At 39.7% G+C, this 23,122-nt stretch overlaps 1 protein-coding gene across 2 annotated transcripts in view; it reads right to left on the bottom strand.

Annotated features, from left to right (window-relative positions):
- Window positions 1-23,122, bottom strand: part of CTSC (cathepsin C) — a 40,590-nt gene that overhangs the window by 8,714 nt on the left and 8,754 nt on the right. Inside the window, exons 3-5 of one of the 2 annotated variants that reach the window (XM_065936864.1) lie at window positions 9,494-9,660; window positions 4,417-4,572; window positions 715-830 (exon numbers count right to left, since the gene is read on the bottom strand). In XM_065936864.1, coding sequence (XP_065792936.1) covers window positions 715-830; window positions 4,417-4,572; window positions 9,494-9,660 — 439 coding nt within the window. Of the gene's footprint in view, window positions 1-714; window positions 831-4,416; window positions 4,573-9,493; window positions 9,661-20,246; window positions 22,800-23,122 lie in introns of those variants that run through there. The other variant, XM_065936865.1, reaches the window with a different exon arrangement.

Here is a 23,122-nt window from a genome sequence, read left to right as displayed (position 1 = left end):
TCCAGGGAATCTTCCCACACCAGGGATCAAACCCAGGTCTCCCACACTGCAGGCATTCTTTACAGACTGGGCCACCAGTGAAGCCCAAGAATACTGAGCAGGTAGCCTATCCCTTCTCCAGGGGATCTTCCCAGCCCAGGAATCGAACCAGGGTCTACAAATAACATATGATATCACTTATTCATATCACATATTCAATATCTTAAACTATAATGGAAAATAATCTGAAAAAGTACATATAAACTGAATCACTTTGCTATACACCTGAAACTAATACACATTCTAAGTCAATTATATTTCAGTTAAAAAAATGAAAGATTCCAGCAAACCATCTGCAGAAGGAAGACTAGAAAGGCTAATCTGAGCTACAACTCTTTGTTTCTATAGAAGTCTCTGTGACTCGGAGGGCAAATGAGTTTGGCTTATATATCACTCTAATGAATTTCACTAGCTATCTGGAACACATACTGAGAAGGACACCGAGGAAATGCTGGGCTCAGCTGGAGAGATTATGTATTACCAGTGTCTGTCAAGGATACAAAAAGAAGAAGTGAGTATTCATTAGCTATAGATTTTCTATTTCTTTACTAAAGTAGATCATACCAATTTCATCTCTGTATCCCCAGAATGTGACAGCCTGGTACACAGTAAATGTTCAATAAATATTTCAGAATGAATTAACAAAAAAGAAAAAAAAAATCAGACATTTTTTACCTTGGTTTCGAACAGGAGTAACAAAATTGATACCATGAACATTTCTCCAATCCCAGAATTTTGGCAAACGCGAAATCTTTTCCTGTATTTCAGCAGTTATTGGCGCAGGTTTGGGCCTAGGATGGAAATAGACACTTGACATCACTACATAAGTCTTTCCTTTGAGGATAATTTCCTAACCTTTAATCCCATAATTTCAACCACCTGGCTAGCTAGGATGTAGATTCAGATCCAAAGAACACTTGTCCATCAGTGTTTCAATGTGTCTATTACACAAAAATGTATCTATTATACAATATGTCAATTATACAACTAAGTTATATAGATTGCCCATTTCTTTTTTTTTAAACTGTTACAATTATTTATTTTTCAATTTATTTACTTGGCTATGACTGGTCTTAGTTCTGGCATGCGGGATCTTTAGTTGCAACATGTAGGGTCTAGTTCCTTGACCAGGGATTGAACCCAGGCCTCCTGCATTGGGATCACAGTGTCTCAGCCACTGGCTACTGGGGAAGTCTCAAAATTACCCGTCTATTTTTCAGGATCTAGTAATTTTCCCCTGTGAAACAATATTGGTTTTATACATTGCCATTGCTAGTTTTAGTATGCCTAAATAACAGCATTCTCTGACTTTTCATAGATTTTGACCCAAAAAAGTAGATATGGGAAATTGAAGATGGTCTACAGAGGATTTAGAGAAAACAGAGGAATGACTGATGTTTGACTCTACAGAGGGTGGTGATGGTAGTCACAAAAGAAGTGAAAGGCAAAGAAATACAGGATGTAAGTAGAAGGCAGACCAGGTCAATAAACAGATAAAAGTCAGACACAAAGACACCTACAATGGCTTCACCACTTCCTAGCTGTGTGACACTGGCCAAAGAACTTAACATCATAAATGGTATGTTTCTCTACAATTTCAGCAGCTTCGGTTTCAGAGATTCAGGTTAAGAATCTCTAAGACTTTCTATTATGTCATTGGATTCTTTCAACAGATCTAAAGGAGATCTGTTCTGGGTGTTCATTGGAAGGACTGATGCTGAAGGTGAAACTCCAATACTTTGGCCCTCTCATGCGAAGAGTTGACTCATTGGAAAAGACCCTGATGCTGGGAGGGATTGGGGGCAGGAGGAGAAGGGGACGGCACAGGATGAGATGGCTGGATGGCATCACCGACTCGATGGACTTGAGTTTGAGTAAACTCCGGGAGCTGGTGATGGACAGGGAGGCCTGGCGTGCTGCGATTCATGGGGTCACAATGTCTCGCTTCACCATTTCCCACTTCTATCTCCTTATCTTAAACCTTCTATGGAGACTTATTAGCCTTGAAAACAGGGCTTCATAAATCTCTCCCGTCTCTAAAACCAAGGTAGTTGGGTGGAAAGAGAACAAAATCAAGTACAGGAGTTCTTCAGAAACGTGGCACCTGACCCGTGGCCATGCAGCTGTGTACAGGAGCCCTGGGCTACTCCCTAAGGCTCCATCCAACACTGATCGCACCTCCTCCGGATGGCTATGAACAGCTCTCAACTTTCGGTCTCACACAGACACAGACTTTCCCTTTAGTGAATCCGAGAAGAGATACAATATACTCCCTTTCTGAATTCTGACTAACCAGAACATCTTGGAGACTAGTCACTCCTTAGAATATGCTATGAGAAACATTATACAAGATTTTTTTTTTTTTTTTGAGACGGTAGAATTACGAGAGAATGCTATCAGTCAGACAGGAAAAAAACTCCATACAGTCTCAGAGTAGAAACATCTCAGATTATGATTATTAGTCTGCAGAAGAAAAACTTAGCAATGAATCTTATTGCTGTTGTTCATTTGCCAAGTTGTGCCCTACTTTGTGACCCAATGGACTGCAGTACACCAGGCTCCTCTGTCCTCCACCATCTCCTGGAGTTTGCTCAAATTCATGCCCACTAAGTAGGTGATGCTCTTTAACCATCTCACCCTCTGATGCCCCCTTCTCCTCCCGCCCTCAATCTTTCTCAACATCAGGGTCTTTTCCAATGAGTTGGCTCTTTGCATCACGTGGCCAATGTATTGGAGCTTCAGCGACAGTCTTTTCAATGAATATTCAAGACTGATTTCCTTTAGGAGTGATCTCCTTACAGTCCAAGGGACTCTCAAGAGTCTTCCCTATCACTACGATTCAAAAGCACCAATTCTTTGGCATTCAGACTTCTTTATCATCCAACTCTCACATCTGTACATGACTACTGGAAAGATCATAGCTTTGACTATGTGGACCTTTGTTGGCAAACTGATATCTCTGCTTTTCAATACACTGTCTAGATTTGTCATAACTTTCCTTCCAAGGAACAAGCATCTTTTAATTTCATGGCTGCAGTCACCATCCTCAGTGATTCTGCAGCCCAAGAAAATTAACCCTTCTATTTGTCATGAAATGGTAGGACCATATGACATGATCGTAGTTTTCTAAACATTGAGTTTTAAGCCAGCCTTTTCACTCTCCTGTTTCACCTTCATCAAGAGGCTCTCTAGTTCCTCTTTACTTTCTGCTATTAGAGTGGTAAATATTTGTTGATATTTCTCCCAGCAATCTTGATTCCAGCTTATGATTCATCCAGTCCAGCATTCGTCCAGCAATGTATTTTAGTTAACCATTAAACTATCAGTGGTCTGTTTAAACAAGAAAACTTGAACAAAGGACTCTATAGCTACTAAGAAAATAATCATTATAGTCTCTGAATATTAGAAAATGCTTTGATATACTAAAAGAAAATAACCTAGCTACACAATTTATTGAGCCCCATTAGCTTCTTCAGTTGGTTTTCCTACCCTTTAGTCACATCAATTTTTCCTGCAGCCAGGTATGGCATTACAAGAATGTCTCTGGTCATTTAATAAATGTTAAAAGGGACTACGTATGCTAAATTCAGCTATAGTTTTCAGGGAATTAAAGAAATCTACGAAACTCCTGACTATATAAATTCAAAGAATGATATAATTTCCCATCAGATGCATATCATGGGGTATGTAAACTAAGATGGGAAACGCCACTTCTGGCTGAAGGCAGGAGAAGTATATTGATAAATATGTAACTTTTTTTTTTTTTTTTGGCTGGACCTCAAAACTGAGAAAGGATTTTGAGATTTTTACAGGTGGCAAATTTGATGGTTTTTATAGGCAAGTTCAGGGGTGTGTGAGGCAAACAGAGTTTCATGAATGGCGGTAGATGAAAGTTTTCAGCAATTTTTTGTCATATTGTTTGAAAGCAGGTCAAGGTGGTAAACAGAGTTATGGTCAAATTTAGATGGTTTTGATTACCAGGCTAAATTTACTCCTGAGACAACAGGTAGTAATGCGATCACAGCTGAATATAGTAAGATATACCTGGCAGTATTTCATAGAGTGGCTAAGCATGGGGACGGGGAGGGACAGAGATCAAAAGGACAGAAGGCAGGAAGCTGATCCATCATACAGGCGAGAGATGACAAGGCCCTCCAGCCAAAGTGGAGAAACAGGAAGAGAGCAAAGCCCATAAACAGGACCTGGAGAACATCAGAACACATGTGAACAGAAGAGGGGCATGGTCAGAGAAAAGGATATAAACATCGCAGCCGGGATGACCAATAAAACAGTGAGCAACCCAAGGAGGGCTGGTTAGAAGGGAGGATATCAATCAACACAGATCTTTATTCGTGATAGAGAGATGCACTTTATTACCTTGGAATTCTCCGGCTGTGGCCACCACCTCTCCTGATCATATCTTTTAGGGTAAGACTCTCATATTCCACATATGGGGCGGCAGTCCAAGACTTCTGAATGGCATTGATAGCTTTCACAAAGTCGTGGTTATATCTGTAGAGCCTATTAGAATACCTGCCAACAAAAGTAAGATGGTTTCAGATACACTCTTTACCGATGTAAATAGATCCCATTAAAATAGGCACTCATACTCCAGGCCTGAGTATAAAGTGATCTAATCTTTCAGGAAGGCAACTGGGCATATCAGTCTCTGTATCTCTACATTTATATCCGCAGCCTAGAACTGGAATGTGTCCTATGAAAATAAAATTTAAGTGAACTAAGATAACTGTATAAGGATGTTCAGTGAAACACTTTTATACTATTAATAGATTACAAACATAAATTCCAAAACAAAGAATGGATTAAATAAATAATGGCACTTCATTTGCTATACAGTTTATTCAGTAAAAATGTCTGCAGGATTATTTAGTGATATGGGAGAATGTTCACACTATATTAGACAAAAAAGCAGACTATCAAAGAAGTTGACACAGCATGGATCAATTTTTGTGAAAGTGTACATTTATATTGATACTATAAAGTACATACAACCAAGGTTATCTCTGAGTGGTAACACAGAATCACACCTCTATTAATACAATTTCTACAATGTACCTTTTAAACTTGGCAATGATAAAAAAAGGTGGGGAAGACAGCAAAACTGTATTCAATGTGTATATGTGGCACAGTGGAAAAGAATCTGCCTGCTAATGCAGGAGGCAAAAGAAACTCAGGTTTGGTCCCCGGGTCTGGTCGGGAAAATCCCCTGGAGGGGGAAATGGCAACTCACTCTAGTATTCTTGCCTGGAAAATTCCATGGACAGAAGAGCCTGGAGGGATACAGTTCATGGGGCTACAAAGAGTTGGACACAAGTGAGCACACACACATCACCTTTTAAATTTTGCAATAATAAAAAAGGGTGTGGGGTGAAGTACAGCAAAACTGTATTCAATGTATATATAGCAAGGCAAGTATTAGAATCACTTGATGAAAAAAAAGTTGTTCCGTATGGACAAGGTTTATATCCTTGTCACTCAGATTTGGTTCTTGAGCCAGTATCAGCAGAAGCACCTGGAGGCTTGCTAGAAATGCAGAATCTAAATGTCAATCCAGGCCACCTGAATCAGAATCTACATTTTAACAGGATTCCCAGATGATTCACAGCAACATTCAACACTGAGAGGCACTGGTTTAACTGATGCGAAATGCTTGGACAGAAATGTAAACAAATCTAATACACAAAGAGCATGTTTACCAATGCAAAAGATTGAGGGAGTTGATTATTCATTTAACACAAACGTGTATTACACCTATGTGCCAGGTGCCAGGAATTACAGAATTCACCATGTTATTTCTACTAAAAAAAGGTTCTATGACTTAAGTATGACTCACTATCCATATAGTGTATGGATAACTTCATATACTATACATACATATAAGTTATACATATAGTGAATAAGTCATACTTATTATATGTTATATTATGTAAGCTGTTATATATTATATAACTTATTATATAAGTTATATTCACTCTAAGTTATACATATAGTGAATGTATAACTTCCATTAACATTCAGTTATACAAAGCAAGGTATACCTAACCTGAGTAACTTTAGGCATACTGTGAACTTTTCTTTCTCTTTTAATTCACATGTTCACAGAGAGAGTATTGAGATATAACCAAACAACCTGGAAGCACTGGAAATAATAACAAAAATGTGCAATTACATTGATAATGTTTTAATGTTTTTATCAAAGTACTTTCCCACTTTTTTCAAAGTGAGAAACCAGAGAGGTACATTTACTAAACATAAAATTCTCTGCATTCTATTTTCGACAAACTAACAAACAACAAAACCCAGTTACAGTTGTTTTTTCTTAAAACACAAGTTCAGTTGAGTTGATCAGTGGTGTCCGACTCTTTGTGACCCCATGAACTGCAGCACGCCAGGCCTCCCTGTCCATCACCAACTCCCGGAGTTTACTCAAACTCATGTCCATCGAGTCAGTGATGCCATTCAACCATCTCATCCTCTGTCGTTCCCTTCTACTCCCACCTTCAATCTTTCCCAGCATCAGGGTCTTTTCAAATGAGTCAGTTCTTCGCATCAGGTGGCCAAAGTATTGGAGTTTCAGCTTCAGCATCAGTCCTTCCAATGAATATTCAGGACTGATTTCCTTTAAGATGTGCTGGTTGGATCTCCTTGCAGTTCAAAGGGACTCTCAAGAGTCTTCTCCAACACCAAAAGAAACATGTTTTAAATTATAAATATCTATCTTGAGATTTGATCATTAAGAGCTGAAAGAGACCTTGACGGTAACTTAGTCCTAAATGTTTATTTTACAAGTGAGGCAACATAGATTCTCAGCACTCTGGCTGTAGCTTCTTCACCAAATGAGGCAATGCTTGAAATATCAGAAAAGTACATAGTACACAGTATATCCTAAATGGTAGAGTGAAAAGTGAGCAGCTTCATAGGAAATGTGTCACTCAAGGGTCAAGCCAAGCAAAGCAACTTAAAATCTATGTTCAAATGGAGGTGATGAATTGGTCTAAATCTTGAGGGGGGTGCCTCCCCATACAAGAGCAATCTGTCCTCTTTGAACTCACATCCCCCTTTCCTGTTGTGGAGTCCTTCACTCCCTGTGTGGCCTGGCTCTGGGTGATCTGCTCATATACACTTTCAGGGGATTTCACAGTCAAATAAAACAGAAAATATCCTACCAATAATATTTATCTTTTCCTTCCAAACTAATAAAGTCTGAAATCTCTTGTGTGGTTCACAGTGGCTTACACTGGACCTGACTTAAGAAAAATATTAACTGTCTGTTATAAGCTAAATTTATGTGTTCACGTCCTAAACTTCAATATATCAAAATGTGACTATATTGAGACACATGGCCTTTAAAGGGGACATCAAGGTTAAATGAGGTCACATGGTTGGGCTCTATTCCAGTATGACTGGTGTGTGTGTGTGTGTGTTTGCTCAGTTGTGTCCGACTCTTTGTGACCCCATGGACTAAAGACTGCCAGGCTCCTCTGTCCCTGGGATTTCCCAGGCAAGAATACTGGAGCAGGTTGTCATTTCCTTCTCGGAGGGATTTTCCCGACCCAGGATCAAAGCCAAGTCTCTTGCATCTCCTGCATTACCCGGTGGATTCTTTACCACTGAGCCACCTGGGAAGCTCACATGACTGGTATACTAATAAGAAATGGAGATTAGAACACAGACAGGCTGAGTGTGTAGGGACAACAGCTAGCCGCCATCTGCAAGCCAGGGACAGAGCCCTCAGAAGAAACCAAAGCTGCTGACACCGTGACCTTGGACTTACAGCCTCCAGAACTATGAGAAAATAAATCTCTGTTGCTTAAACCAGTCTGTGTGATCTGTTATGTTAGCCTCAGCAAACTAAAACATTACATAAATACTAAGAACTTTAAACTCAGTTATTTATTGCCTTGTTTAAGATTTATATTCGATTAGTATCACCTATATTTGATGCAAAATAAACATATGTATCTGCAAGGATTCTGCAGCAGCTTATTGTGCTGTGCTGTGCCAAGTCACTTCAGTCTTGTCCAACTCTTTGCAATCCCAAGGACTGTAGCCTGCAATCTGTCCATAGGATTTTCCAGAAAAGAATACTGGAGTGGGTTGCCATTCCATGCTCCAAGTGATCAAACCCCTGTCCCTTATGTCTCCCTCACTGGCAGGCAGGTTCTTTACCACTAGGGCCATCTGGGAAGCCTGCAACATCTTATTACGTGGCAATAATAAAATGATTTTTCTGTATTAGGATTAGTTCAGTCATTCAGTCGTGTCCGACTCCTTGTGACTCCATGGACTGCAGCACGCCAGGCCTCCCTGTCCATCTCCCGGAGTTTACTCAAACTCATGTCCATCGAGTCAGTGATGCCATCCAACCATCTCATCCTCTGTCATCCCCTTCTCCTCCTGCCCTCAATCTTTCCCAGCATCAGGGTCTTTTCCAATGAGTCAGCTCTTCGCATCAGGTAGCCAAAGTATGGAGTTTCAGCTTCAGCATCAGTCCTTCCAATGAACACCCAGGACTGATCTGCTTTAGGATGGACTGGTTGGATCTCCTTGCAGTCCAATGGACTCTCAAGAATCTCCTCCAACACCACAGTTCCAAAGCATCAATTCTTCGGCACTCAGCTTTCTTTATAGTCCAACTCTCACATCCATACATGACTCATGGAAAAACCATAGCTTTGACTAGATGGACCTTTGTTGGCAAAGTAATGTCTCTGCTTTTAATATGCTGTCTAGATTGGTCATAACTTTCCTTCCAAGGAGTAAGTGTCTTTTAATTTCATGCCTACAGTCATTATCTGCAGTGATTTTTGAAGCCCCCAAAAATAAAGTCAGCCACTGTTTCCACTGTTTCCCCATCTATTTGCTATGAAGTGATAGGACCGGATGCCATGATCTTAGTTGGTAGTTTTAAGTCACCTTTTCCACTCTCCTCTTTCACTTTCATCAAGAGGCTCTTTAGTTCTTCACTTTCTGCCATAATAGTGGTGTCATCTGCATATCTGAGGTTATTGATATTTCTCCCAGCAATCTTGATTTTAGGTTGTGCTTCATCTAGCCCAGCATTTTGCATGATGTACTCTGCATATAAGTTAAATAAGTAGGGTGACAATATACAGCCTTGACATACTCCTTTCCTGATTTGGAACCCATCTGTTGTTCCATTTGCCTGTATAAGTCACAGCAATTCTATGGTCCTTTATATAAATATTCTTTAGAGCCCTCATTGGTCCATTACTTTTGAAGTATTTTGAAAAAATACTTTCTTCTCTCAGTTAAATCACTCAACGTATTTTTCCATTTTACATAACATGGCTTGTGTTTCTAAGTCAAATAAAGTTAATATAATCAAATTAAATTTTCCAAGTATTAACAGAGACACATCCTTATAAACACCATAAAAAACTGAATGGATCTTTCATTGACGACAACTCACGTTTCTTCAAGACCTGCAAGGCGTGCTGTGTTCACATTCACGTTCTCCGAGGTATTTCCTGTCTTCCTTCCGGTGAAACAGGCCCAGTTCCGGCCCAGCACGTCATGAACCCAGCCAGTCATGGTCTCGTGGCAGTAACTGGTTACCTTGCCGCCCTCTTCTTTATACTGCAATCAAACAAGAGAAGGAAAAGCCCCATGAGCCTGTTCTCTCTCAGGTCCGTTTCCTGGTCTCTCATTCACAGTACGATGCCTCTTTTTCGTTTCACCTGAGGGGTCAGCCTCTGTCAGCCAAAACAAAAACTGAGAGGTTTCAGTCTGAGAACTATTCTAGAAGAGGAAGAGAAAGAAACACTTCTAGGATTAGCATCACTGACCACTGAGAAAAATTTGCCCAACCAACACTTCAAGAGAATGAAAGGCAGGTAAAGAAAATAATATTTTTAAGGCAGATGCATTCCAAGGCACTTTACCAAAGTTACCTCATTTAATCTTCATGGCAAGCCTCTGAGGAGATCAGCACTAATAACCCCAACTGACCAGTGAGTAAGTGGAGGCTCATCTCAGAGACAGCAAGCAGTCCCTACCTATGGTAACAGAGCTGGGACGGGGCAGAAACAAAACAAGTCTGCTCACTTTCTTAGACTAGTCCACTCAGAGAAGAGGCACTCCAGCAAAATACAAAAACCTTCCAAAGAATTCAGATTTTTTCTTCTGTCAACCTCCCAACTTCTTAGCAAATTATAATCATGAGGGAGTTAAAACATCCTAATTATTAAATATTCTCTCCACTTTATTTCACTAACACAGCCTGTTGTTTTATACCAGTGTTGATACTGAAAAATAACTACAGCTGCTCCTTGAACAGTGCAGGGGCACCAATACACCACAGGCAAAAATCCACACATAATTTTTCAGTCATCCATCTGTATCCTGGATGCTGCGTCCAAGGAATCAACCGACCTTGGCTCATGTAGTATACTGTAGTGTGTATTTATTTTTAAAAAATCTGAATGTAAGTGGACCTGTGCAGTTCAAACCTATGTCGTTCAAGGATCAACTGTATAATGTGATAGATCAATAACTCAGATATTTTGGCTCCAGAGCCTTAAAAAAACCCTCATGTTTTAATATATCCTTATGCAGGAAGGATATATAATCCTGAATGAAAGTAGAAAGAATAGGAGGAGGAAAAAAAAAATGCATGGTAAATTTTTTTAAGAAGGGACTTGAATACAGTTTCAGGCACTGACTTCATGGAACAGAAGCACAAAAGCAGTCAAAGGCAACACAAACATGAGCACAGGCAGCTGTGTTTCAATGCTTTTCTTTACAAAGTCACACACAATAGGTTGGTTTTGGCCCACAGGATGGAGCTTGTGGACTCTTAATCTAACATAAAGGATACTACTTTACCTGTGCTAGGTGGTTTGAGTAAGGGCCAAACAGTAAATATTTTAACATTTGCAGGTTATAAGGCTTCTGTCAGTATCACTCAACCCTGCCCCTGCAGTGTGAGAGGTACACCAGAAATACATAAAGGAATGAACCACAGTCTGTTCCAACTAAACTTCATTTACAAAAACAGACCCATGGATTGCAAACCCCAAGTTTAAAAGAATGTATAAGTGAACTACACTTAAAGGTAAGACTACCTTACTGCATCTGAGTCTCTGAATTCAAATTATATTTAGGCGTAGAGTAAGAAAGGCTTCCCTGGTGGCTCAGTAGTAAGGAGTCTGCCTGCCAATGCAGGAGACGTGGGTTTGATCCCTGGTGTGGAAAGAAGAAAATGGAAACCCACTCCAGTAATCTTGCCCGGAGAACCCCAGGGACAGAGAGACCTGGTGGGCTACAGTCCGTGGGATTGTGAAGTCAGATATGACTTAGTGACTGTATAACAACATGGAGTTTAAAATGCATGGTCTTAGAATCCACAAGAGCTAGGTCTGGATCCTGGGATTCACCGCCCAGTAGGCTGCACTGGGATACTCACATGTACATTTTGCTCTGTATTGGTGCTTCATGATACTGTGAAACTCGCGTCCCTGCCCTGAGCTAAGAATATCTCCACAAGCATAGGTCTGACTCACCATTTCTCATATCCCTGCTAAAGCCCCAACTTAAGACAAAGGAACACTGAAATAAAGATCTAGGATATGATCAGGCTGCAACTCTGGAGGGTATGTCATGTGAAAAAGTTCATAAAGTTCATATTTATTATGCTGAAGTACCTGAAACTATTTTCATTGATCAAAACCATCTAACGTTGGTAACCTCATATGATGCGGACAGGCCAGGCAGGGTTAGGCCACTGCTCCCCCCACCACTGCTGTAGAATTCAAAAAAACATGCACCCCAATCTTCATTGCAACACTATTCACAACAGCCAGGACATGGAAGCAACCTAAATGTCCATTGACAGATGAATAAAGATGTGGTACATATATACAAAGGAATATTACTCAGCCATAAAAAGGAACAGTCAGTTCTAGTGAGGTGGATGAACTCAGAGCTTGTTATAAGGAGTGAAGTTAAGTCAGAAAAAAAACAAATACCATACATTAATGCATATGTATGGAAACTAGAAAAATAATACTGGTGAACCTATTTGCGGGGAAGGAACTGGAGACACAGACATAGAGAAGAGACCTGTGGATACATCAGGGGAAGGAGAGGGTGGAATGGATTGAGAACGTAGCATTGACATATATATGCCCATTATTGAACATAAAATAGACAGCTGATGGGAAGTTGCTATATAACACAGGGAGCCCAGCCTGGCATTCTGTGATGACCTACAGGGGTTGGATGGGCGAGAGGAGGGAGGCTCATGTGGGAGGGCTTGTGCGCTAAGTCGCTTCAGTTGTGTCTGGCTCTGTGCGACCCCATGGACTATAGCCCGCCAGGCTCCTCTGTTCATGGGATTCTCCAGGCAAGAACACTGGAGAGGGTTGCCATGGTCTTCTCCAGGGGATCCTCCCCACCCTGGGGTTGATCCCATGTCTCTTACAGGTCCTACACTGGCAGGCAGGTTCTTCACCACTAGTGCCAGCTGGGAAGTCCCATGTAGGAGGGGTTTTATGTATAAAATTATGACGATCTGCATTACTGTACCGCAGAAACCAATAATATTGTAAAGCAATTTTCCTCCAATTAAAAAAAAAAGTAATCTGACAAGGCTTTAAGAGTTTTTCAGATAACCTTGTTGAAAGTATCATATACACATGAATGAAAAAAAAACAAAACACTGAACACAGGAGGATGTTCATCACAGTGGAAGAGGCTGGAGAAGGCTGCTTGCTTTTATAAACAGCGCTGCCGGAACTCAGCTAGCCTCCTTGTTTATCGTATCTTGACTCTGGCTGCTTCGGTGCAGCAGCAGCAGGAGTGAGGTGCTGCAACAGAGGCTGTAAGGCTCATAAGAACTATCTACCTTGCAAGAAAATGTGCTGACCTCCCTGTTTAGAACAATTTGAAAAAAAAAAAAAAGAGAGAGACAGAGAACCTGGGAATTCCCTGGCGGTTCAGTGGTTAGGACTCCACACACCCACCACCGAGGGCCCAGGGTTGAGTCCTGCTGCAGTTCATGGGGTTACAAAGAGTCAGACACGACTGGGTGCCTGGACAACAACAACAGGGAAATAAAATCCTACAACTTCGCAGCGTGCCCAAAGAAAAAACAAACAACCCAAGACCTATTAACAGGAAAAAAATGACAAGGTGGTAGTTAAGTGGAATGTAAATATCTAAAATTTTTTATTAATATGAAATATGGTTTTTAAAAAATGAAAGGTGAAAACAGCCTTTGGGTGGGATTTTCTTGGTTATTTATTTATTTATTTTTTATTTTTCTTGTTTATTTATAAAAAATAGTTATATAAAAAGTTATATAAAGACTTTTAACTTTATAAAGTTATATATTTATAAAAAGATAGATTTTGTAAAGCTCATCACTTAAAAAAAAATTCTTCTATTTCCTAAGAATGAGAAACATGCCAACAAAGTCCTAGAAAAGAACATCTATGAGGGATGGTCCAGATGTTGCTAGAATAACTTTGCTCTAGCTGGGATTATGGTTAAGTTTCTTGAAAAAAACAAACAAACAAACATTATTTATATATCCTATTAGACTGCAAGGAGATCAAACCAATCAATCGGAAAGGAAATCAACCCTGAATATTCATTGGAAGGACTGATGCTGAAGCTGAAGCTCCAACATTTTGGCTACCTGATGCAGAGAGTCGATTCACTGGAAAAGACCCTGATGCTGGGAAAGACTGAAGGCAGGAGGAGAAGAGGGTATCTCCAACTCAACGGACATGAATTTGAACAAACTCCAGGAGATAGTAGAGGACAGGAAAGCCTGGCGTGCCATAGTCCATGGGATCGCAAAGAGATGAAAATGACTCAGCGGCTGAACAACAACAACAAGCCCTTTCACTTATGTATCAAATATTTCTTGGTCACATGAGATTTCCCAGGCATCACGCTCAGTGCTAGCCATGCCCACACTGTATACTGATGTAGCTCCAGACCTTAAGACAATGGGAACTCCATGAAATATGCAAACATGGAATTAATGGGGTTATTTGTCTGAAGCAAAACCATGTGGTTCAGCAAGTTAACCATGCTTGGAAAAGCCTGGGAAATTTCCCCAGCAATTTAGATCATAGATGAAATGACTTTCCCAACATACCAAAAGTTCAAGTCATTCAAGTTAGAAGAAATGCGCCCCATGTATTTCATCAGTGTGGATTTGTTTGCCTAGTTGGCACAGTTAGTTATAGTTATAAACATGATCGCTAGTACAAAATGAATTTCCCTTTGAGGGGAAGGCTGAGTTGTTACTTTGACTGAAGAAGAAGAAGAAAAAAAAAAATCCCTGAAACATGACCAACTGTGCTAAAGATCTTTACCGTTCATATTGATCAATGACTCTATACCCTTCATCATCAATATTATGGAACTACAGGATCTTAACATTTACTTATCACATCATACTTTATATACATTTTACAGATTACTCATAAAATCTTAGAGGTTCAACAGAACATAAATGTATAGACTCGGGGGACAGAAAAGAGACCTAAAAGAGGTGACTGAACTAGAATTTAGAACCAAGGACTCTAGAACCAAGTGTTCTTCCCAAATACCATGCACCATTTCTTTATACACTGTCTTCTCACAGAGTGCCAGAGAAATAAACATACAAGTCAATGGCCAAAAACACTGAGAGGAGATACCTAGAAACCATACAGGAAAGACTCAAGCAATCTGCAAAGGGTTTTCATCTATAGTATGTGTTTCAAAATGATTCTTTGGGATACTGTTCTCATGGGAAGAAAAAAAGAAAAAGAAGACTTTGTAAAGTTAAATAAAGAAGACATAATTAAAGTATGAGTTCAAATGTTGTAAGAATCATTGCTTTATTCATTATTTCCTTTAAAAAAAAAAAGTTGGAAATTAACTGGCTCTCATGAGTCAGATTCAAATTGTTGCCCCACACATCTTAAGGGTCACCTACATTCTCCATCCAAGGAGAGACCCACATGGCTAAAGGTCATCTAATTTCACCTAAATTTTTATCTAATTTTTAAAATTTTGTTTCACCTAAATGTTTGTTTCATCTAATTTCATCTAAGACCCACACATCTAAAGGTCATCTAATTTCACCTGAATTTTTGTCAAAGATATTTGATCCAGGGCAGAGGTAGAGGACACAGTCTGCAGGCCTGACTCCTAAATGTCATCCAGTTCTCCTCTCACAGGCTCTGTGACCCTGAGCAAGTTATTTACCCTCTCGCTAATTTCAATATCCTCATCTGCAAAATCAGGACGGTATAACAGACTCAGCCTCACAGGCTGTATTTTATAAACACTAACCCATTTAATTTCACAGTAGCCCATGAGAGCTATTCTTTCCACATAAGCACAGTTCTCACAGTGAACAGGATTTCTTGCTTCTTTGGTAACTAGGACACTAGCAGTAGAAAGCAATCAGTTACTGGATGAGTGAATAAATAAACGAATAACAGAAAGAACAAGAAATGCCAAATTCTACTTAAACAGTAACACAAGAAACTCAGAAAAGTTTATAATTAAAAGTGTGATACTTTTATAATTACAAAGGGGTCGCAGAGACCCAAATTCTGACTCCTAGTATGACGACAGGAATGTCAATTTTTCTTCTCCAAACCTGTTTCCTTACCTGTAAACTTAAGGTGACCTGAAAGTTCCAAAATATCCCTTCAAGTTCCCTAACTGCACAGTCTTTACATCTATGGTTTTCTTATTATTCACAAAGTAGGTAAATAAGTTAGACTCCCTACTTACACAGAGCATCTATACATTCTCTAAACGTGCTTGTTAGTCGCTCAGTTGTGTCTGACTCTCTGCAACCCCATGAACTGTATCCCTCCAGGCTCCTCTGTCCATGGGATTCTCCAGGCTCCTCTGTCCATGGGATTCTCCAGGCAAGAATACTGGAGTAGGTAGCCACTCCCTTCTCCAGGGCATAATCCTGACCCAAGGATCAAACCCGAGTCACCTGCATTGCAGGCAGATTCTTTACCATCTGAGCCACCAAGGAAGCCCCATCTAAACATTCTAAGTGATCCAAAATAATCCTAAAAAAACTGTAACTGCTTTCACTCAAGCAAATTACCAAGAGATGCTATATCCATTTATGTACAATTTTTAATACACTAATTTGATGGAATTATTTTCTATTTAAAATTTTTATTTTATATTATTCTGTAGTTTTCCCAATCTAAAACAATATGGTTTTCTTTTAGAACCTGAAATTGCCTTATGAAGGGTGGGAGAGGGCTGTCATACCACTATGCAGGAGAGCTGTTTCTTAGTAGAAAAGAGATATTTAACCCACCCCAGAAGTCAAGCACTCAGTACCTTGAGAGGACCATGCACTGTTGCCCCCATTATTTTCTTGAATATTCTCAGTATTGCTATCATTTTTTTTCTGCTCCTGTAAAATACATCTTTTATGATTTCTGAAAATATTACCGAGTAGGAAATTTGAAGTTTTGGCCACACTATCCAGCTTGAAATGTGGTCAAAATTTTTTCTAACCATTTTCATTTATTTTGTTTATATAAACAGTCTCTGAATACTGACTTGCATAAATGAGATAATTTAAGTTTCTATTCATCGATGCCAGTTTCCATTTCAACACATAGATAATCACACAGAATCCGAAGAGATCACAAATCCTAGCACTTAAGTCTAGAAAACTAGTAGCATTCCGTAACTATTCCTCAGAATTATCGTGGAGCTGCCATCCTGAAAGCCGCCCTTCTTCAGTTTCCTGTTCATTTTATCAACTATTCACCTCCATCAAATTACCCAGCAATGTTAACCAACTGAAAAAGGAAAGGCTGGGATATTTTAGAACTTAAGTTCTTTATCCTGGATCTCTTTCTCAACTGCTTTTTGACACTAAGGGTGAGAAAATCACTTATACCTTTTGTTCCACTGCTTTCCTGATTACATTCGCAAATATTTGAAAACTTCCTTTATGTAACGCATTGGCTATAAGAAAAAACACTCTTACTAGTAAAAAGGACTTTGCCCTTTAAATTCCTGTTCTTCCACTTATCATTTATGTAACATTGGACAAGTCACAACTAAGGAGCCTCAATTTCGCCAGCTGGTAACAGGTATGATAGCTACTTCATTGGGTTCCTATCAAGGATAAAGATGACACTGATGTCAAGAGTTTAAAAACTTATAAAACACTAAACAAGTAACAATATAAACACTACCATCTGTTACCGTGGGGGATATGAAGCTGTTAAGGCTTTATTCATGTCATCAAAGAACCTATACTCTCAAAACCAACTCTCAATTGAGCAGCTGATAAAAGTTTTACTTTGTCAACCAGTGGTTTTCCAAAATGAGAAGATAATCCACTAAAATATTAGAAAATTTTATAATTTATATTTATATTTGTAATATAGAAATAAAACTGAAAACCAACTTCCACTATGATTTTATATACAAAGTAACACTGATATGCCCACGCAGTTCCAGTGTCAGACGTTCACCTGTCAAATGCAGCGTGCTGCCTGTAAGATGGCTAGAACATGGCATATTCCCGCTCACGTGTACTTGCTTAAATTCACGCACATCTGATGTAATTAAACTAACTCACACAAAAAGAACAAGTGGCTTCAAATAACATTTACAAGGAAAACAGGATTTGCAAATACTAATAATGTAATTGAGCTTCCCTCATAGCTCAGTTGATAAAGAATCCGCTTGCAATGCAGGAGAGCTGGGTTCGATCCCTGGGTTGGGAAGATCCCCTGAAGAAGGGAAAGGGTACCCACTCCAGTGTTCTAGCCTGGAGCATTCCATGGACTGTACAGTCCATGGGGTTGCAAAGAGTCGGACACTCACGACTTTCACTCACTCAATGATGTAAATATAAGAAAACAATAACAATGCTTACATTTGCCCTGATCCAACCTTCAGACACATTAAAAATTAAGTTTTTGAAAACAGATGTTTTGAAATAGTTACATCACTCCAATATTAACTTTTTAATCTGTTTTTCAATAAATCAAATATCTCAGTTTTAACATGTCCATTAAATTGCTATCACTTAACACTAAACATCATTTAAACACCACACAGTAATTCTTCTAAACTCTACCTGTGACATTTTCATACTTTTAACAATATGTCAAAGCTAAAATTCTTTACTTAAAAGACTTTAATTAGAAAATTGTTTCCAAATGTTGAAAACTGGCAGTAATAAAAATAATTGGTAACAGAAATCCTTACATTGCCTTTGACAACAAACCCATGATAATGAAACATACTTTTACATTGTTCCCAGAGAATAGTATCATGAAGTATATTTTGCCAGGACAGGTTTTTACAACAATAAATACATCAAATATTATTTCATCATTTAATATTACTTCATATGTTGATAGCAAACACTAGTATGGTAGTGCAGGTGTATGTATTCATACTGTGGGGGCTTCCCCAGTGACTCAGTAATAAAGAATCCCCCTGCCAACGCAGGAGACGTGGGTTCAAGCCCTGAGTCGGGAAGATCCCCTGGAGAAGGAAATGGCAACCCACGACAGTATTCTTGCCTGGAAAATTCCATGGACAGAGGCGCCTGGCAGGCTCTAGTCTGTGGGGTCACAAAAAAGAGTCAGACACATCTTAGTGACGAAACAATACATACTGTGGCCTAAACAACAAGACATACTGTGGAATATATAAGAAAAAAAAAATCCGGACATGTAGGTCTAATCCATCAAGCACCATTTCAGAAAAGAATACTTTGTATGACGTTAAATGATTTGATGATGCACTGTACACGTAGAGAGATTTCCTTCCAGCAGTACAGAAGAACTGTGTTTACTCCATTTTCTGCCCTTCATGTACAGTGTCTGCCTCCGCGAATGCAGATTAACTGTCTGCACAGGCTGTTGGTCTGGAGTGCGAATACAGCCTTTAGATGCCAACAGAGAGAACGAGGCACACCTTCCTAAACAGGTATTTTGCCAACCATCCAGGACGGTCACATCTTTCACCAACAAACTTCCCTATGTCATTTCAAGGATTCCTTCTAGTTTTCTGCCCACTAGTCCAGCTTGACCATTTATTTTAAAAGTTGAATTTTAATGAATTGTGAAACTGATAGGAAATTATGGCAGTGGTTGCAACCAAATAATTTCTAGCATTTTACTTAAGGAATTGGCAATTAGATTTAATGTGAAAATGGAGGGTCACAGATTTATTTCCAGAGTTGAGAAGATGCCCCTTTAAACCAAAATGTAGTTCCAGAATAGTTAAGAAAACAGCAATTTGATCCTCAGCAAGGTAACCAAAGTCCCTTGGCTCATTCCTCACTTACTTGCTCATAAACTCTTAAGATGTAAGGTTGAAAGAAATCTCAGAATTCATTGACTCTAGCACTGATGCTGAAGCTGAAGTTCCAATAATCTGGCCACCTGATGCAAAGAGCCAACCCACTGAAAAAGACCCTGATGCTGGGAAAGATTGAGGGCAGAAGAAGAAGCAGGCAACAGAGGATGAGATGGTTGGATGGCATCACCGACTCAATGGACGTGAGTTTGAGCAAACCCCAGGAGACAGTGAAGGCCAAGGAAGCCTGGCGAGCTGCCGTTCATGAAGTCACAGAGTCAGACACAACTGAACTACTGGACAATAACAACCTTCAGCTGGTGCTTCTCAAGGGCTGGGGCACAGATAACCCACAGCATCCTAAGCAATGAGTCCTTGGTTATCTAGGCTCTGAGGAACCACTGTAGACACAAATAAAGCTCAGTACTTCCCGATAGCTAATTTGCATGCATGCTCAGTCACTCAGCTGTGTCCAACTCTCTGAGATCCCATGTACTAGAGCCCGCCAGGCCCCTTTGTCCATGGGATTCTCCAGGCAGGAATACTGGAGTGGGTTGCCGTTTCCTTCTCCAGGCGATCTTCCTGACACAGGGATCAAACCTGCATCTCCTGCATCAGATTCTTTACCACTGAGCCACCTGGGAAGCCCAACAGCTAATTTAGTTTTTAGTAATTCGGAAAGTTATAAGTTTATTATCTTTAACTCTCAGTTTCATCTTAGCCTCTATAGTCTCACACAAAAAATAAAAAATGACAAATAAGCAGAATAAAATTTTAAGAGTTTCATCCTTTTTCTACAGAGTCATTCAACAAATATGGCTTCAGGGTCCACCATAGCTTCTAACTGACACAAAGGCAAAAATACTTTCAGAAACGCAACAATGAAACAGGAGAACAACACAATGATATGTTATCCAATTTTCTTTCTTTTACAAATATTTATTGAAGGTCTATTATTTATCACATAATGTGCTATACATACGAAATAAAAAGGTCAGTAATACAGAGTTGATCACTGCCCTCAAGGAGTTTAAAAATCAGAGGAAAGGACAAACAGTCAATTACAACAGAGAATGCTAAGCAATAATCTATTATGGGTACTTCTAACACAGATACCTCCAATTTTGTACCCAGGTCTTTCTATAATCAAAATAAACATTAGATGCAAAGTTACTCAAAGAAACCACTTTGGGAAAAACACACTTTGGTAGGGGTGATTTTAAATGCCTTACTAAATATATACACATTTTTTCCTTTCTCAGTATTTACATCCAGTCAGTTTGAAAATACACAACTCTTACAGAACACTGAAGGCATGTAACATGATTTATTTTTTAGAACAGAGAACCAAAAATATAAACATAGCACCATTCCTGATTTGTGCTTCTAGAACCCTACAGAATTAATGTTTTGAAAGCTGGTATTACTTCTGAAGTCTTTGAAAAGACTAGAAAAATGTGGATAATTTTCCAAAGTTCCCAGATATAGTTCTACATATATTAGAATCTGCAGACATACAGGCTTTCAGTCTGGAAGCAGACGACATGGTCAAGTCACTCCTTTCACAGCAGAGTGAGTACTACCAGGTCCGAGATCCCTGCCAAGTACAACTGGGACCAACATAATGGCATCCGTCCCAGGAATGGAGAGCTGGGGGACTGCACAGATGTGGCGCCAAGAACCTGAGTGATAAAGAATTTTCAGGATGGAAGAAAGTATCCAGGTAGCAGTTGGATGTACTGTTCCTTAGTTTTTATAAGACACAACCTTCCCAGAACAGCAGACCAGTGCCTCTCAAAGGGCATAATTATCTGAACCAATAAAGTAATGATGACAACCTACCACCTAGAGAAAGATTTCTCCACCCAAGGAGTAATTCAAGGGATACAGAAAAGTCCTCCCGGGAAATATGAATTGGGTGGAGCCCCAGGCTTTTGGTTTGCCAAGGCTGATGTTGAATCAGCTCTAAACGGCTGAGGAGGAAGCCAGTCCATTGTGCAGCAGGAAAGAACTACAGGCGGCAAAGGCTCTGGACAACGGCTTAATTACGAGAAGTAAGCTTGGCAAGGGTACTTAATTCAAAGCTTGTAAAACTCTCCTTCAATTTGGAGAACTATAAAAGGGAGGAGAAAGTAAACTTTTGTCTTGCATAACGGGACCTAGGCTTAGGAAAGAAAATGAGTAGCCTCATGTGGTAAGGAAATCTAAGCTTTAGGCCAGTTCTTCTCCTAAAATTTTAACAAGAGCAATGCAGTACACTGAACTAACATTTGGGATTCACCAGAAAATCTGCCCAAATGTGACTTGAAGCACCAATATGTTTTTCTGAAACAAACCTGACAAATAGCCCGTATCATTTTACAATTAGAAGCTGTGTGGGACTTCCTTGGTGGTCCGGTGATGAAGACTCCACACTTCAGTACAGGGAGTGTGGGTTCGATTCCTGGTTGAGAAACTAAGATGCCACACGCATGGCCAAAGAAATTTTAAAAAATAACAAAACAAACAAACAAAAAAAACAAATAGAAGCTGTGTGAGCTTAAGCACTCTATGAGAGTAATTTTCCCTATCTGAAAATGGAAGCTAGTAATATCTACTTCACAGGATATTTGTAAAGCATGTTAAGCTCTTAGCACAAGACTGGCATCTAAGTAAAAAAAAAATACAGCCCACCCCCCGCCCCAAATATATTAATCATACCATCTTTCTGGACAGGGGCACTGCAGATCTATGATCTGCAAAAAGAGACCCTTTGGCAGTTCGGCTTATCTCAGAAAGCCCCCTCCCCAAACATGTCTTCCCTTGGACCATTTTATAAAGCATCTGTGCATCTCAAGATACTCTGAAGCTTGATTTTCTTCTTATAACACGTGTTGGGGTTCCTCAAGGTCATTAGAGAAAGAGAAGGCACGTGGGAAGACCATCTTAACTGTGGGTAAAATCCGCACAAAATACAACAAATAATTCAAGTCCTAAGCAGTTTGGAAAAAAAAAAAAATCACTTCAACAAAAGAACATTCAAAAGAGAAAAAAATACAAAAGAACCAAAACCCTTGTGTTGCATGTCATGGCTTTCATTCAAAGGCTGGAGGATAAAGCCACCTAAGACTTGCAGAACTTTCCTTTTTCCTGCTTGGCCTTTGGTTGCTCACATTCCAAAACGGCGGTGGCTGCTTTCCAAGGAAAGGTTCGGAGGGCAGCTGCCTCGGAGGTAGTACCCGGACTCCTCTGCACCTTACGTGCCCTGGGAGACTCCAGAGGGGCTGCAGCTGCCAGAGGCCTCTGCCAGCCGTCAGAGGGGGCAGGTCCACTGTCGGTGCTGTCCTGCCTCTGAGCCCCAAAGTCTGTTTTTGGCTGTGGTTTTAAAAGAGCCGCTCAACAGACGCTCTATTTAATAACTAAAAGACAATGAAAACTAGAGTTACAAGCCAACAAGGATCATACTGTCTCTTAAAAAATGCTTAAACATATTCATTTCTTTAAGTGAAAAAAAAAATACCAGTACTTAGTATTTCAAATGCTGGTATTTTTTTTTTTAATGTTATTTAAGACATTCACAAAAAAGCCACTGTTCTCAAAAGCTGAATGGTTAAGCAACACATACCGTGCGTGCAGCCAACATGCTCAAGAAGCGCATGCAGATGCATTTCAAATTAAATGCTACCGAATAAGCCTAACATAGCTTTTGAATATAGATAAGAAACCACCTAATCTAGCAACC

The sequence above is a fragment of the Muntiacus reevesi genome, chromosome 5, assembly GCF_963930625.1.
Source record: "Muntiacus reevesi chromosome 5, mMunRee1.1, whole genome shotgun sequence".
NCBI classification, from domain to species: Eukaryota; Metazoa; Chordata; class Mammalia; order Artiodactyla; family Cervidae; genus Muntiacus; species Muntiacus reevesi.
This window is presented reverse-complemented; position numbering and strand designations above follow the sequence as displayed.